The 16,034-nt window shown below is 51.3% G+C and overlaps 1 protein-coding gene across 3 annotated transcripts in view; it reads right to left on the reverse strand.

Annotated features, from left to right (window-relative positions):
• The window catches only part of DISP3 (dispatched RND transporter family member 3), a 130,708-nt gene that overhangs the window by 11,921 nt on the left and 102,753 nt on the right, over positions 1 to 16,034 (reverse strand). For all 3 annotated transcript variants that reach the window (XM_062012852.1, XM_062012851.1, XM_062012853.1), the window contains exons 2-12: positions 8,792 to 9,722; positions 7,340 to 7,559; positions 5,715 to 5,851; positions 5,171 to 5,305; positions 4,797 to 4,957; positions 4,400 to 4,539; positions 3,488 to 3,633; positions 1,916 to 2,077; positions 1,358 to 1,519; positions 800 to 922; positions 52 to 188 (exon numbers count right to left, since the gene is read on the reverse strand). In XM_062012852.1, coding sequence (XP_061868836.1) covers positions 52 to 188; positions 800 to 922; positions 1,358 to 1,519; positions 1,916 to 2,077; positions 3,488 to 3,633; positions 4,400 to 4,539; positions 4,797 to 4,957; positions 5,171 to 5,305; positions 5,715 to 5,851; positions 7,340 to 7,559; positions 8,792 to 9,722 — 2,454 coding nt within the window. The remainder of the gene's footprint in view (positions 1 to 51; positions 189 to 799; positions 923 to 1,357; positions 1,520 to 1,915; positions 2,078 to 3,487; positions 3,634 to 4,399; positions 4,540 to 4,796; positions 4,958 to 5,170; positions 5,306 to 5,714; positions 5,852 to 7,339; positions 7,560 to 8,791; positions 9,723 to 16,034) is intronic.

Here is a 16,034-nt window from a genome sequence, read left to right on the forward strand (position 1 = left end):
TTGAGTGCTGCACTCTTGATAGAGGGGTCCAACATCCCTGGACTGACTCACCTGGAATGAAGGCACCTCCCCGTCTCCTGGTGACACCATCTGCCAGGGGGCAGGGACGCTGGCATTGAGGGAGAATCTGTAGATGGCTGGCCTTCCCTTGCTTCTGGACTTGGAGATGTACACAGTCCCCTGGAGATCTGAAGAAAACAGAGGGCATGAGGGCTAGTGGTCGTTCTTAATCAGCAAATCCTACAGACATGGGCAGCAGCAAAGGAGGGTTCTTGTGGTGTGCTGTCTCCCCTGGGCAGCAGTTACAGGCTCTGCCTTCTAGCAGCACAGCACACGTTTCAAAGGTCCTCACAAATATATCCTGAGCTGCCATAATTCCTGGTGCCTTATTGATTCATGTTATCTAGGGACCTGGCCCAATAACTCTTTTATCCTCAAAATTCCCTGCAAAGCAGGGTCAATTTACTCTCTTCATGGCCTGCCAACAAGGTTGTGACACAGGACTGGGTTGCAAAAGCTCTGAGCTCCTAGGCTTGCACTCAGTCCAGAGGGATTTGTCACTAGACTGCCTGCACTGCCACCTAGGTTATAGGACCAAGTCCTAGACATGAGTAAGCATTCAGGCAAGGGGGATTGTAATGATGCTCCTGACATCCAGCACCAAGCCAGGGCTCAGCTGGGCAGGGTCTGAAGAGAATTATTCCCCATCAGCTATTCAGAGATTGTATGACTTAGTTTTCACATGAGTGGATCCTTGGTCTCTCGCCCCAAATGTGCTCAGTCACCATACCCCACTTACCCTGCTGCCCTGTGTCACTTATGCTCCCTTTGCTTCCCCAAGGTGACCCTGAGCCCCTCTTCTTTTTTTCCAAGGAGGTTCGGATGTTGTTCTGCAAACTGTGGGGCTTTTCCTGAAACAAACCTGTCCCACAAGGTTAGTTGGGGAGGAAAGAGTGAATGGCATGACAAGAGACCTACCAGCCCTGCAGCCCTGCATGCACCCTGCACGAACACCAAACCCTAAGCAGGGAACACAGCCACGGGACCGCCAGCTGGTCACTGGCATGTGACAGAACTTAGGAGTCAAAGCAGCCAGGTTTTGTGGACTATAAAATAATTGCTCCAGCAGAAATACTCAGGCAGTTGCTGGCTAAAGTGTGAAATACCTTTCAGAACACCCCACTCCTACAGGCAACTCAGCCATCCCACTCCCAATGTGTGCCTCCCTTCAGCGGGGTCCGTCCAACCTCCCAGGAGATATTTTAACAGCACAGGGCTGTGCCTCATGTTTCAGCTCCTCCAGCCCAGGGCTTAGGCAGTGCTGCACCCACCATGGTCTGGGGACCAGCACTCTCACCTGAGCAGGTAATGCAGGAGATGCCTTCAGCACTCAGGTTGTATTTCAGGTCTAGCAGCACCTGGATGTTGGTGTCTGGCCGGAACAAGACTGGAGCACGGCTGGCTGGATGGAGGCGGCTAGCAAAGAAGATGGACAGGAGCAGGACAAGGAGAAAGAGCCCTGCAAGGAAAAGCTCAGGTAAGTGTGTGGGACACTACCTGCATCTTGCACTTCAGACATACTCAGATGGTGTTTTTCAACAGGAAAAAAGAACAGCCCATGAAGCACACTGGCTGCTGGGCTTTCCTGCAATGAGCCCCCTGCCTCAAAAACCCCACCAGGACTTGTCATTTCAGATCTGACTGAAGGGAGAGGGATGGAAAAGCCTCAAGAGTTCCTCATGAAGCCCCCTTAGGGACTGACTGTTCTGGGGACACTCTTACATTGAGTTAGAAGTCATCTACTATGTCCCTTTTCTCAGTCTCTTGTCGCTAACAATGACGGCTTAGGGACTGATTGAGATGCTATCAAAGTCTCTAAAACCCATGCAGGTGGAATACCCCCCTCCTTCCTTACCCACAATCACCCATCTGCTCTTCACTGCAGACCACAGCACCCAGTGTTCCAGCAGCTCCTGCAGATGAGTTATCAATTGACCCCGGTTGCTCTTCTCTGCAGGGATCTGCAGATTTTCTGGCATCACAGATACCAAAGGGACATCTCCCATTTCCAGGGAGACTAGAAAGAGACAGAAATCAAAGGCAGTCTCAGTGCTCAGTGTCATCAGTGTGTTTCATAGCTTTCTGCTCTCCTTGATAAAATCTGCCCCAAGGTGCTGTACAACTCACAAAGCTAAAGAGCTGGAGTAAGACCCAGGCAGAGGTAGTGACTTCCCAGCATGTCATAGGAAGCATCTTTGTCAAGTCATTGCCATGTGGCAGCTACACTTCTATATCCATAGCTCAGTCCAAAGCTCCAGGCTATGCTTTCTCTGCCTGTGAAATGTTAGTATGGACTAAATTGCCCATAAGGTCACAGGAACACTGCATGCTGCTTGGGCCAAGCAAAACTTGTCCCTGTCCCACTAGGTATGACTTTCAGCTAGACACAGATGACCTCTTTCTGCATGCAGCCTGGCTCCTAACTGAACTCTACTCCAGCTCAGGAATGCTGAGGGAACTGCCCTCTTCTCTACAGGTGAGAAGTGGGCACTTGCTGTATTGGGGTCAGTGCTGTACAGCTGACCCACAAACCATGCTTGGTCACCAACTGCAACAAGCTTCTTTGCTTCTTCACAAGTTACCTGATGCCCAGAGGCCCCTGGAGGAAAGCATCCTGCTGTTTACTCTGCTCAGGGGAAGGGAAGGAGTTATTTCCATACATTTGCATTGCATGTGGCTCTGGCATACTAAGGAGACAGCTCTTACAGCACAGTGCCAGAGCTTGGTTGTTTGCCTATCAAAGGCAGCTCAGAGCCTCCTCTGCCTGGAGGGGGTGGGCACACTGCTGTGGGATTGATGGGCTCAGTCACTGATCCATTTGCCTCCAGTTCCAGTTTGCTGCTAGGTCTGAAAGCTACTCAGTGCCCAGACCACTTCCTTTGGGGGGTTTAAAAGGAAGAGATCACAGCAAGTTTTAAAAGCCAAGTACAACAGAGCATGACCCTGTAAGCACCCTTATCATTGATCAGGGCTAGAAGGATTATCTCCTGCCAACAACTGAGATTTCTGCGCTCTTTTTCTAGACTGCTTCTGTGGTCTCAGGCAAGGCACTGCCCTCTCCTTGCCATGACAGAGGAGATGCTCTGAGGAGGTGATGCAGGAAAACAGTGTTCTCTTGCCTGCTTCCCAAAGGCAGTGCTCTGAATGGCAGGTTTCATGGTTACATCCATGTCACAATCAGTGATTCCAGACAGAAAGTACAACTCATATTAGACCCAAGAGGATTAGTGAAGTTGTTAGAAAACATGTATTGCACCCACTGAAGATCCCATTGGTGAGTTCAGACTCCTATAAGCTCCTGTGACAGCACCATTTCCAGCTTAAAAGTAGGGAAACTTCAACATGGACCAATGGCAGGGATGGGAAGAACTGCAGGATGAACAGGGCAGTGTGGTCCCCCCAAAGGCACTACACAGCAGGCACATACCAGGTTCCTCCTCCACACTGAGCAGTGGGATGTCATCATCGAGATAGGGAAGCATCTCCCTGCCTGCTCTGGAAGTGGCCTCTGAGGCAATGAAGAGATCTTCAGCCAGGTGCAAGGCACTCTTTCTGGTACACTTCTGACTACAGCTGGATTGGAGCAGAGGAGACAACAGCATGAGTTTTAAGCCACACATCCTGCAAGAGTTACCAGCGGGTTCCTTCAGCAACAAGGAGAGCAGCAACAGCCTGGTCTGATTGGAAAGACAACAAGCAGTGCCAAGAGCAATTGCTAAGTGCTGAGAGGTCAGAGGCTGAGCTGCTATGGCAAAGCAGTAGCAGGCTGAGCTCCATACACAGAGCAGAGCTGAGACACGAATGCTGGGTGCTGAGTGACAGGAGTTTCAGCAGTTCATCTCCCTGCTAATGAATTAAGCCAAGCCAGGTCATCTGCACTGCTAAAGAGCAGGGGAATGGCAAATGGGCTGACTTTCAAATACAAATCTGCACACCCTGCTTGTGCTCACTGGCAGGAGCAATGTTGATCTGCCTGCCTTGCAGGGCTTGTGTCTCACTGTGCACAGGGCTGTGCAGCAAGTGCTCTGAGGGCACAAATGGCTCCAGTGCTCCATGGGATTTAACAAAGAGGTATGACTGGCATTGCAAAGTCTGGCTCCTGGGAGGCATCTGTGTGTATGAGGGGAAATGAGACTGAGACTTGGCCCCTTCATTTTGCTCAGTTTGGAATGACAGAAGTTAAATTTTCCTTTATTTAAGAGTCTAATAGGGAATGGCAGAGCCAAGCTGCTTGAGGGGGATGAGGGTAACTGAGAGGATAGGGCAGGGATTCACACACTGCCTTGGCCATAAGTTCCACAACAATTTCCCACCCACTCAAGAAGTCTCCAGGGCTCACCTGCTTTGGCAGGAGCTCTCTAGTGGGGACACATAAAGGGTCCATATTCCAAGAGCAGCTGGCATGGTGAAGAGCACAGCTACCCAGCAGCAGGACACGATCAGCGACATGAAGAGTCCAAAGTCATGCACGGCTGGGATCTACAGGAAGAGAGAGAATGGAGCTGGGATCAACTGGGGCAGGAGATGTGGAGAGACCTGTTTGATCAGTGGAAATACCTGGCTGCTGATACAGGGAGAGAGTGTCCACTGCTTTAGGGCAGGTAAGGGTCAGCCCCCTAGGGCAAGAAAGTCCCTTGTGTCAGAGGAGAGGGCAGAGAGACGGTGCTTGCAGCTTCCCTCTCTATTAGGCTCCCTGGCAGACATAGGAAGGCCCAAATCCCACAGCTGCAGCGTACCTGAGAGAAGATGTTGGCAGCATATGCTGCAGCTGTGGTCAGGGAAGTGAAGAAGGTGGCCTTCCCTGCTGTCTGGATCGTGTGGATCATGCGCAGCCGCAGGTCCTTGAGGTGGGTGGCTTGGCGGTAGGTGTTGATGAAAACAAAGACATCATCAACCCCTGGGGAAAGAGAGGGGAGATTTTCATACTTGGCTCACAGCAGGGAGACATGCTAAAAATCCAACTTCCCCATAACATCTGACCCGTAACTATTTCACCTACAGGTAATGGAGGGAAAGGGCTCAAAAGTTCCATCTGCATTTGGCACTATCTCCTGCAGGCAAGAGCTATGGCAAGGCAGCACAGGTAGGTTTTGAGTAAGGAGGTGCTTACCAATCCCCACAATGACAAAGGCAGCCACACCGTTGAGTATACCCAGGTACTGGATCCCAAACACGACGTGGTACAGGAACAGAGCCACCAGGCAGCTTAGCCCAATGCTGGCAATGCCAAAGAATGACAGGAACACTATAGGAGAAAAGGAGCAAGGAAAACAATAGTACTGCTGGCCACCCCTGGGAGAACAGACACCTCACACCTGCCCTGTTGGGATACTGGTTCCTGGGAGTGTGATGTACTGCTCACAGACTCCTTCCCATGAGGCCCAAACACACGGTTACATCAGCTTTACATGAGCATTAGTAATTAGTAGGGAACTTGCATCTTATTCCTTTTGTCCTGTGAGCCTTCCCCCCACCCTGCCCACCAAAATCTCTGCTCTGGAGAATTAGATTTGCATGACTTTCTGCATCCTGCTGTGCCACAAAGCCAGGCCAGTGTCAGGGCACCAGAGCCTCTCCTGGGCCTTGCACAGACAGAGGGAGTCATGGCACATTTGGATTTGCATGAGAGCAGGGCAGCTGTGACTACAGCCTACCTGAGCAGGAGGTGAGGATGTAGACCAAGACAGCTATGCAGCTACTGCTGATGAAGGCCAGCAACATGTCATTGTTGAAAGTCTTCCTCACTTCATAGTCAAACAAATCCGTCCCTCCATACAGCACCTGCACTTTGCTAGGGTGGGAAGACATGATGGGAGGAAGAGGAGGAGACAGACTTGAGTGTAAAGGGAGCAGAGCCGGGGAATTGAAAGCACAATGTCTTCCCCAGAGTCAAAGGGGGTCACTGCTGTGATGAGCTTGGCAGTTCTCTGAGGAAACAGCTCAGAGTGGTGAGAGCAAGTTGAACAAGGTTTCTGCTGGGGCTGAAGTTCAAACAAGAAGGGAGAAAAATGAAATGGCAGATCTAATATTTTTTAAACTCCTCCAGTGCATGGTAGGTCTCTGGCACTAACAGAAAGCTCCTGAAGCCTCCAAAGCCAGTTCCATCAGGAATCCTAATCACTGCTTATTATACTAAGCACAAAGGTAATAACCAGTGGATGCAGGCAGAGTGAGAGCTTATCAGAAAGCACATGATTTACCAGCTTGTGCCCCTGGAAGCAGGCTCTGAGCAGAAGTAATCCAAGATAATTTAACCAGGAGTACAATATCAGCACACCACAGGAGGCTATCAGGAATCTGAGCTTCAGAACCAAGCCCTGTCCCCAATTCCCCTTCAGCTTCCCATAACTGCATCCCACTGCTGAGAGCACTCTGTGGCTGCTCTCAGGGCTGACAAGGGCTGCCTGCACTTCACTCTGCTTTTGAAGATGAGGATCCCTTCGTTCTGGGAGCTGATACTGAGAGCAGTAGAGAGCTGGAGAAGGTACACTGACGCTGGGACTCACTGTCTTCCCTCAGCTGTCTGGGTACTGAGCCACCCCTTCAGCTCTTTTAGCTCTATTTTACCATTTCCCTCTTAGAAACATTGAGCAAAGTTCTATTCAACTGAAGTCACAGACCTGGCAGTGAAAAAAGTCTGCATTTCCCCAGATTTATCCTGCCCTGAAACTCCCTCTCTGTACAAAGAGCAAACACTTCTAGAAGGAATTACACTGGCATGAGCAAAAGCAGAATTTGTAAGTTGCTGCCTTGAGCAAGGACCATTTCACCCCCTGCATCAGACCACTGGGGGCCAAATTCAGACCAGGAAAACAGAGAAGCAGCTCTGTTGGAGCCAGTGGAATTGGACTTGTGAAATGGAAGCAAACAGATCCAATGCCAGACAGGGGCTGAGTGCAAAGGCAGGCAGCAGATTCAATCTTTGGCTCCCTTTCATTGTCTCTCTCCATGTCTCTGGCACGTTGCTGCAGTAGGAAGTGGGATTAAAGGGAAGCATAAGAGTGGTTTTCTGCCATATGCTCCCCACCCTCATTCACAGCACTGTGCCTAAGCCCAGCTTCAAAGGAGGTGCTTTTTCTCCTTCATCTGCAGCATTACCCTGTGGCCACTGCTCCGAGACTGACCAGCAGTCTGCAGAAACCTTACGACAGAGCTTTTACATCCTGACAGGTCTACTGCATCCCCTCCCTTAATGCAAGAGAAAGCACTACCCATCCTCTGCCTTGCCCTTCTATCACCCACTGCCACAAGGCACCTGCCCTGTCTGTACACACCCTACCTTGTGGACTGCTTGGCCAGCATGGCCACGTAGGTGATGACAAAGCTCTGGAACTTGCGGCGCTGCTCCTCCCAGCGATCCTCCACCGAGTAGTAGTTCGGCAGCGGCGCCCCAAAGAGGATCTCGCTCCGCAGCAGGGAGCTCTTCATGTTCTCAGCAGACAAACCCTCATCCACGTACCAGTAGAATTCAGGGTGGGTCATGGCAAGCTCCAGGGATCCTGCAAGAGAAAGCAGCACCACTTTTGTTAGGTCCTGCTTGGCTGACTTGGCAAGGTCCGACAAAGGAAACTGCGAGTGAACTTGTCTTTCATCAGAGTGCTGCCGTCTGCTGCTGCCTTGCAGAGAGAGAGGAGGGATGGGGAAAGCTGGAGTGCAAAGACTCATGTTCCATTTCTGCTTTGTGACTCTGCTGGTGATGTTGCCTATGTGCAGTTCCCCATCAGGGACATATCTTCCACCCCACTGATGGGAACCACAGCTCCCCCAAACAGCAATGCACGCTGCATCCTCACCAGTGCTCCCACTCCTGCATGCACTTAGTTCTTGTACATTGGGGCAGTATTTGGTCCATCACACTGGGAAGCACAAGAGTTGAACAACACCCATGGAAGAAGAGAAGTCCTGCCTCTGCTGTGACCTGGTACCTCTGTCACCTGATGGTGTGAGGGATGTGGACATGAAGACACTCAGCTAGTCCCGAATAAGAGACCCTGCCTATCTACTCCCAAAATCCAAGTTCCCTTGAGTGCACACCAGAACGACCCAGAAACTAGACTCTCTCCTGTTTTGGTAGCAAGACTGGAGTTATTCACATTGGAACAGATGGAGTTAATTCTTTGCCTGCTCCCTGTATGGCTCCTGGACAGCTATCATCTGCAGCCTGCACTTTGGAGACAGATGGAGGCTTCATCCCACAGCCACATCACACCCACAGACTCCTCATGATTCACCTCTTCTTCACCATCCAAAGCCTCTGCTCTACCAGAGGGGTACAGTACATGGTATGGAGCTGAGAGGAGGAGGCAAGGCCTTCCTCTTCTTCTCCTTATAGATGGTGACTCACAAGCTTCCTTTCAAGCTCCAGAGCAGCCCACAGACCTCTCATCTGCTCTGTGGTGCAGGAAAGCTCATCCTTCTTGTCTGTGCAAGACCTGACATTCCTCTAGTTAACCACAGCCATGTACAGGGGACAGGGGTCAGGAGGAGGCATCTGTACAATGCAGGAGTCCCCTTCATTTGTCCCTCTCACTTGCCTGGTAAGGCCTGTGGGACCCATGACTGGAGTCACAGGGGCTTTGCTTAAATGGTTGAAAAGAAGATTCCTCAAAGCACAACACGACAGCAGCCTCCTCTCTGCACAGTGCAGTCAACCCTCTCAGCTGCTCACCCGCCTCAGCTGCAGGAGACACGTGCCTTAAGCACACAGCCCTCACCGCGGCCCTCAGCTCACCTTGGATGTCAGCAAGGTCTTGTCCCATGCCATCGTAGTAAATCTTCCCTCCTCTCTCAGTGGGGAAGAAGTAGGTCATGAGGGAGCTGGGAGGGGAGCAGTAGGAGTAGGAACCCAGGGGCAGGTCCTTCAAGACCTCGTGGGGCTTCCAGCAGAACTCCCTGAAGCCAGGGTGGTCCATGATCTTGCGCTCAACCTCGTGGATGGTCACCAGGCGCTCAGTGGTGAAGATGTTGTTTTCAGAGTCCCCCCGAGCCAGGAAAATGAGCTCGATGCGCCAGTGGGCGTGTGTCTGAGTGTTGGTGCTCATGGAAGCGCTGGAGTAGTCCCAGCGTGGGGCACCTCTCCCGGCCCGGGCGGTGCGGTCGCTGAGGCGCACGCGGGGCTTGGCGGAGCTGCTCCTGCCCTCCGGGGTGCTGCGCTTGCCCCGCGCGCTGACCCCCAGGTGGGAGGCATTGAGGTGAAGCTGCTGCAGCTGCTCAAAGATGAGCCTCTGCAGGGTTTCAGAGGTGAAGTCGGCCAGGTCCCGGCGGTTCCTCCCCCACGAGCCGAACTGGGACTTGAGGGCCAAGGCAAGCGCGTCGAAGCGCTGCGAGGACTCGTGGTTGCGGATTTCGAAGGCGTTGTAGGAGATGTCGATATCCAGGGCTGGGTAGTGCAGGAACATGACAGCAGCGAGCACAGCAGGGATGGCACAGCCCAGGAAAAGGATGAAGCCAGCACAGTAGGGGTTGGTAAATACCCAGCCAACAATATTCCAGAAGCCAGCCACCGGCAGCGTGACACGCGGGGGCCGGACTCTGCATGGGCTTTTGCCACATAAGACGACACCTTCTTGCCTCTTCCGGGAGCCGAAGGCTACATCCTCATCCTCCTCGTCTAGCCAGCCATCCTGTAACAAGGGCTCATCCTCTGTGTCCATGTCCAGCACCTGCACAAAGGGTTAGAGAAAAGTAAGTCAGCAGGGCTTAGCAACGGGCATCAGGTGAATCCACAGCAGTTGCAGAAGGGTCTCAGCACCAGGGCAGGGAAGGAGGCACGTGCCAGCTCTCAGCAGCACAGCACAACTCCTTTCAAACTCCACACATCTGCTACAGCCACTGAAAGAACAGGCTCACCATAGGGTATCCCACACCCTGCCTCGCAGAGGAACCAGAGAGGGGAGAAGTTCTAACTACAGTCTCAGAGCTCAGTGCTCTGGCAGAAGAGGGCTCTGCACGGCTCCAGGAACACCAGGCTTGGAGATGGCAGGAGATTCACAGTATGCTGCTCAGACTGCAGCAGCAGGACATTTAATTAGCTAACCTTGTTCTCGTGCCCAGGCACAGTTCATGCTACCAGATGAAAAATGCCAGGGACCTCATCTTCCTCTCCTTAAAACTGACAATAGATTTTCCCCCAGCTGGACTCATCTTTCCCACAAAGAGAACCAGAAGCACATGCAGCCATACCTGCAGACACACACACACACACACACAGAGGCATCTGCACATACCAACCCTCGCAGTGAACTTCCCATGACCCTGCTCTAGTCCCACAGGGCTATCCATCACCAGCAGGGAAGGGAAAGGGCTGAACAACCCTGCTTTCTTTCCACCCCTGTGGGATATTGTTTCTGGAGCTTCTATGGAGGAAGCAAAAGCAGTTACTGCTCCCATGGAATGAGGAGGGGAAAACTCTCCTCTGTCAGCCCACACCTGGGCAGGAAAGAAAGGGAGACTCATGGAGGTGCTCTCCTTTGCAGGGGGCTGCCAGCACACACAGGTTGCTAGCCCTTCCCATGGGTCACTGCTGAGTGTGGCATGGTAACCTCTCAAGCCAGGAGGCCACAGGTGATGGTCCCCGAGAGTAAAGTCCAGAAGCTGTGTCACCCCTTTCCCAGCTTCTGGCAGCAAAGCCAGCAGCCTCCACTCACTCAATGAATGAACAGATTCACTTCACTTGACCCAATACTTGCAAGCAATTTACACACAGGCCAGAAGCAATTTATGAGCTTTGCTCCTAACCAGTGTTTTTATTTTAACAGCACTTATATCAGCAGAAGATGAATTGCCAACACTTGGTAACCCTACATGCTCAGAAGATCTGGAAGCTGCCTGAACTTGGGCTGAGAGGAAAAGCAGTGGGGCAAAAATGCTCCCTGGCTGAAGAGGGATGTGCAAAGGAACAAGGGTCACAGCAACTTCACTGGCTCTGGTCAGCCTGGGTGATGCCTGTGGCTTTGCTCACAGGGAGTTCATGGGTCCCATGGGATTCCCTCTGGTCTGGAGAGTGTCTGTGCTGGCAGGTTGGGCAGAATGCTCCCAGCACTGCAGAGCCTGCAGAGAACAGGGAACCTCTCAGCTTCAGCCTCCCTGCTCCTGCCCACACCAAGGAAAACATGAATGTCCATCAGCAGCTTTAATCTGCAACTCATGTCATCTTAAAACATCCCACCCTTCCTGTCAGTGTGAGAACAGGGACTCTCCCAACCCCTGGCCATGGTTAGGCTCATGCAGCTGGCTCACCCCCATCAGCCAGGCTGCAGAGCTGTGCAGGACAGCACATGTAAGCCTGTGCCGAATGCTCCTGCTGCTCTGCAGTCTCACAGTGCAAAAACAGATGGGTTACCACTGATGGCAGATGGCCACAGTCTCTCTTCTGCCAGACCTGCACATCCTCAGGAGGCTAAGAAATAGGGTGAGGAGAGGGCAGCTCACAAAACTCTGCTGTATTGTTTCCCCCTTCACATACAATGCTGTTGGACAGAAAGAAGAAAGCAGGGGGGGGGCTCTTTTCAAATCCCTGGAAAGGTTAGGAGGAATCTAACTGGTTTTAGGCTCCATTAAGATTTCTTTAATATTCAGGATGCATAAAGCTAAACAGCCAGGGAACATCTGAAAGTCTCCCTGAAGAGCCACACATCACTGTGTGAGCCTTAGGCACTGGGGCAAAGCCAAGAGCACGTGAACAATGCTGTCCAAGACTGCCACTGGCCTGCAGGCACTCCTGCACTTCATGGGCATGCATACCCATGTGCTCTTCCATTGCTGCTTACAGAGAGCCCTACTTTCATCATCACAGGGAGGAGGCTTTCCCCAGTCCCCGAATCTCCATATAAATCCTCCCCCAGCTGCTCCTTACTGCAGTGCTGCCTTCTCTCCCACACTCTCCCAAACTCTCCCCACAGAGAGCCATTCATAATCCTATCAACACCAACGAAGCAGGTGAGGGCAGTGACATTTTCCTATGTGTCCACAGCCTGCTGGCACTCCAGTTCTCCAAACACAGCACAGTGCCAGTCCCAACTCACCCCACTGCTTGCCTTTCCACAGGCATCCTCAGCACATGCAAGCCCTTGGCCAGTGCCTAACTGCCATCCATCACTTGGCTGATGTGTACAGTCATCCTTCTGCCTCCAAAAGACAACCAAACTACAACTGCAGCTCAAGTTATCAGTGCAGATGGGTGCTCTCTGCATGCAGGTGCAAAATTCACTCATCCCATCTGGTGTGTGCCTGCAGTTACCTCCACTCCACTCAACTGCCCTTTCTCCCATTGGCCTGGGCTCTCCTTCAGGAGAATGGAGTTACTGCAAGACCTGATCAAGCATATGTATTCTCTCTTTAGAAAGGTTGGTAAAGAGTCATCATAATTTCCCATTTATTGAGCTACTGAGGAGGAGGGACAAGATTCTAATCCTGAAACAGAAGAGCCTGCACGTGACAAGAAAGGGAAACAGGACAGACTGAGATAGCAAGGCAGCAACAAAAGGATCATACCATTTTCTTCTTTAACCAAGCGCTAAATCCTCAACTCAAGGAAGGAACCAGATCTCAGGCATCATCCTCTTGCTCTTCCATCCACTCTCATGGTGACTTGCAAAGCTCACCTTATGACAGATGGGCATTCACAACGTGTGAAGGCCAGCACACACTACCCTCTAGCTATAGACAGGCACAAAATCTGATGCTGGTGTAAACCCCAGAACAGCAAATGCTGGAAAAGCCCCAGGATCATCCCTTCCAACCCCTACCACTCTATGATTATATGCAGTCACTTGACAACTGAGTGAGGGAAGGATCAAGATTTGGTCCAGGCAGAAAGGCAAGTGCAGGAGGGAGGCACCTGGGCTGTGCCGACCCTGACAGCAAGAGCCTCCCTCTGTATGCAGGGTACACACGTGCATGCATCCTGCCCTAGTTCCACCACAGCTCTGAACTCCCTTCAAAAGAGAATTTACCACATGATTCAGCTGCAAAGCCAGACACAGCTCACTCAGCATTGCCCCTGGGACTCGTCTGGCTTTACCGCCTTCGTCAGATCCTGCCTGGGTCAGGATGAAAGCTTATCCAGCACAAAACACAGCAAACTGCATCAGTGGTGAAGATAAACCCTGAAATCAGCCAGAAGGGGAGTGAAATGCATTTTTTCTGCTTGAATTCTACTTAGAGGCTGGCCTGTTTTCCCTCCACCACTTCCCAGGGACTCCTGGCATGGAAGCACAGCCCAGTTACTCTTTCCATTCCAGGATATGCACAGTGGACCTAATCCTGCAGCCCTCAAAGCTCTGCCTCACTTCTATGCAGGCTCAGCCAGCTCCAGGTTGCAAGGAGCAGAGGATAGCAGCACTGTTAGGAAACCTGCATCTGTTTCTTTACATCAGAGGCACTGATTCAGCCAGCTGGGGTAGCCATTCAGATTTCTTGGGCTTGCCTCTGCCCCTTCCTAAGCAAAACCAGAATCTCCAGTAGAGAAAGTTCCTGGCTCAGATATAGGGTGCTGTTACAAGCACAGCTTCTAGTAAGTCAGAGAAAAGTAAAGGAAACTAGGCAAAGTAGTGAGTAACCAAATACTTTAACTGAAAACCTCCACCAGCATGGCAGGTTCAGCCTCACAAAACATCCTCTGCTCCCCGAGTCACACGCTTGGCTGCAAGAAGCCAGATCTTGCAGGACCCTACAATGCCACACTATGGGCAGCCTTTATCCAGACTACAAGCAGCAAGAAGAGCTGCAGCCACCACTGGATGCCTCACATCAGGCTCTTTTGTCCAGAGGAGCATAGAGGCTTTCTCCCATCATATCTGAGCCACTCTCTCAGCCCTGCAGACCAGACAGTCTGCAGCTGAACCTCAGCACCACGGCTGTGAATGCCAGCAGAGGCTGATGGAAGAGGCTCAGCCATTTCCTCCCTGAATGACCATTACAGATGATTCAGTGACTGGCAGGCTGGGTCTCCAAGCCTCTTGATATTGTTCAGCAGTTCAACCTGGGCATCCTTCACGTCTTCCTGCAACTTATCAGCCTGATTGGAGTAATGAAATCAGCATTTAAAGCACTGCAGGGCTATGGAGCACAGAGTAGGAATAATTATGACTCTTGTGAGCCTGACACATAGCAGAAAAAAAAAGGGACAGAGGCAAACCTGGGAGAGTTTAAAATCAGCAAGAGTTTTGCCCCTGACTGCAGCAGCTTGGACTCAGCTCCAACAGCTCTGCAGGGATTGTCACTCACACCCCAACCAGGAAAAACACCCATGCAGCTCCCATGTGACTGCTTTCTTTCAGTGAAATCTAGGATAGCAGAAAGTCATTGACAAGTTGTGGAGAGGCAGTGATAGATGAGGAAGCTAATTACACCCGACCTCACTAATTAATGCTGACTTTCAGATTAAAAAATCCTCACTAGTGTTCCATTTCAATTACTCAGTTGTTCCTTCTTACAGGAAAAAGGAAGCCTTGTGCATCAGCAAGCTAGACAGAAAAAAAGGGAAAGCAAGTACAAGGCTAGAAGGGGAGGGAAAGAACTTCTGTAATGTGGGAGATTCCTATCTACAAAATAATTAAACTTCACATTCCCTTCTCCCATGGGCAAAGCTTTCAGAGCACAGCAAGCAGTTTGGTGGGCCTGTTTGTATTCCTGAGTTTCTACCACAGGCAGCTTCAGGCCACTTTGTTCACTATATAAAGTTCCTCTAAGAGGGAGAGAAATGGCCTTTGTGTTTGCAAAGTCATTCTAAGAGCATCCAGCTCGTGCAGTGAGGCACAGCTGGTAGCAGGGATGGCCACAGTGCCTCTCAGGGTCTGTTGTGCTGAAGAATGCTGCACGTTGCTCTGGCCACCTAAAACAACTGGCACCATTAATACAGCTCATCTAAAGCAGGGCTCCAGTGACATTCAGGCTCAGGACCAGAGTTTCACTCTGCACTTGAATCATTGAGATTAATCTAGAAGTATAATGTTGAAAAGCCAAGAGGGGCTCGTGCAGGTGCCTGTTCTCCCTTCACCAACACAGCTGTACCCGAGTGCCCGGGGTGAGCTGTGTGCTGCCCGTTGCTAGCGCTGCCTGCCTTCCCTGAGCTGGAAATGAAACAGTAGAGGACAATTCAACACGATTTCTGGGCCCATAACTGGAGGTCTAACTTCCAGAAGTGTTGCACTCCTGGAAGAGCAAAGGTGGCTCAGGATACCTCAGCCTTGGCACCTGACCCCGAATCTCCTGAAATACTTCTGCAAACATTGGCTTAATCCAGCCACTGACCAGGACCAGTCAGACTCGCTTTTAAAGGTCTGTTCCAACCTAACTGGTTCTATGATCTATCAACCAGCTTTCAGGACAGACCAAGGCTGGTTGGAGCACTTTCAGCCTCAGACAGGAAGGATCCCCTGCCAGCACCTGCCTGCTATTCCAGGAGTCTGACAAGCACTGATTAGATCTCCTCATAATTGCATGCCAAAACAGCCTGGAAAGGTTAGCAGCAAAGTCAAGCACTCACCAGTCGGGAAATGCCAAATTCAGAGCTGACACAACATCCTTAACTTGCCCCTCTTCTGTAAACGCTTTGCAGTGCAGTTTTGCTTCTAAGTCTAGTATGCAAAGGCAAGGAGTCTGGCCTCTGCCAGTGCGTGCGATGGATGATGCTCCCTGCAGCCAGCGGCTGTTCGCTCCCTTGTTCTCTCCTCGTCGTGCAGCGTGTGCTCTCACGCCTCATCTCCTGCACGCTGCTCATGCCTGCCTCACAGGCAGGATTATTAATTTCCTCATGAGCTTTTCAACACTGCCTGTCACAACAGTCTGAGGGCTGAACAAACGGGACTGAGCTGAATCTTCTCCTAGCATCTCTGAGAAGGAGGGGGTGGTACACTCCCCATCTGACAGATGTGGGAGCTCAGGAGATCAGAAGGGAAAAATTAGACACTTATTTTGGGTGCCTAGTTTAACTCACAAGATACCTAATTTCTTAAGGGTGCACAGAAAGGCAC

Source organism: Colius striatus, chromosome 21 (genome assembly GCF_028858725.1).
Source record: "Colius striatus isolate bColStr4 chromosome 21, bColStr4.1.hap1, whole genome shotgun sequence".
Taxonomy (NCBI): Eukaryota; Metazoa; Chordata; class Aves; order Coliiformes; family Coliidae; genus Colius; species Colius striatus.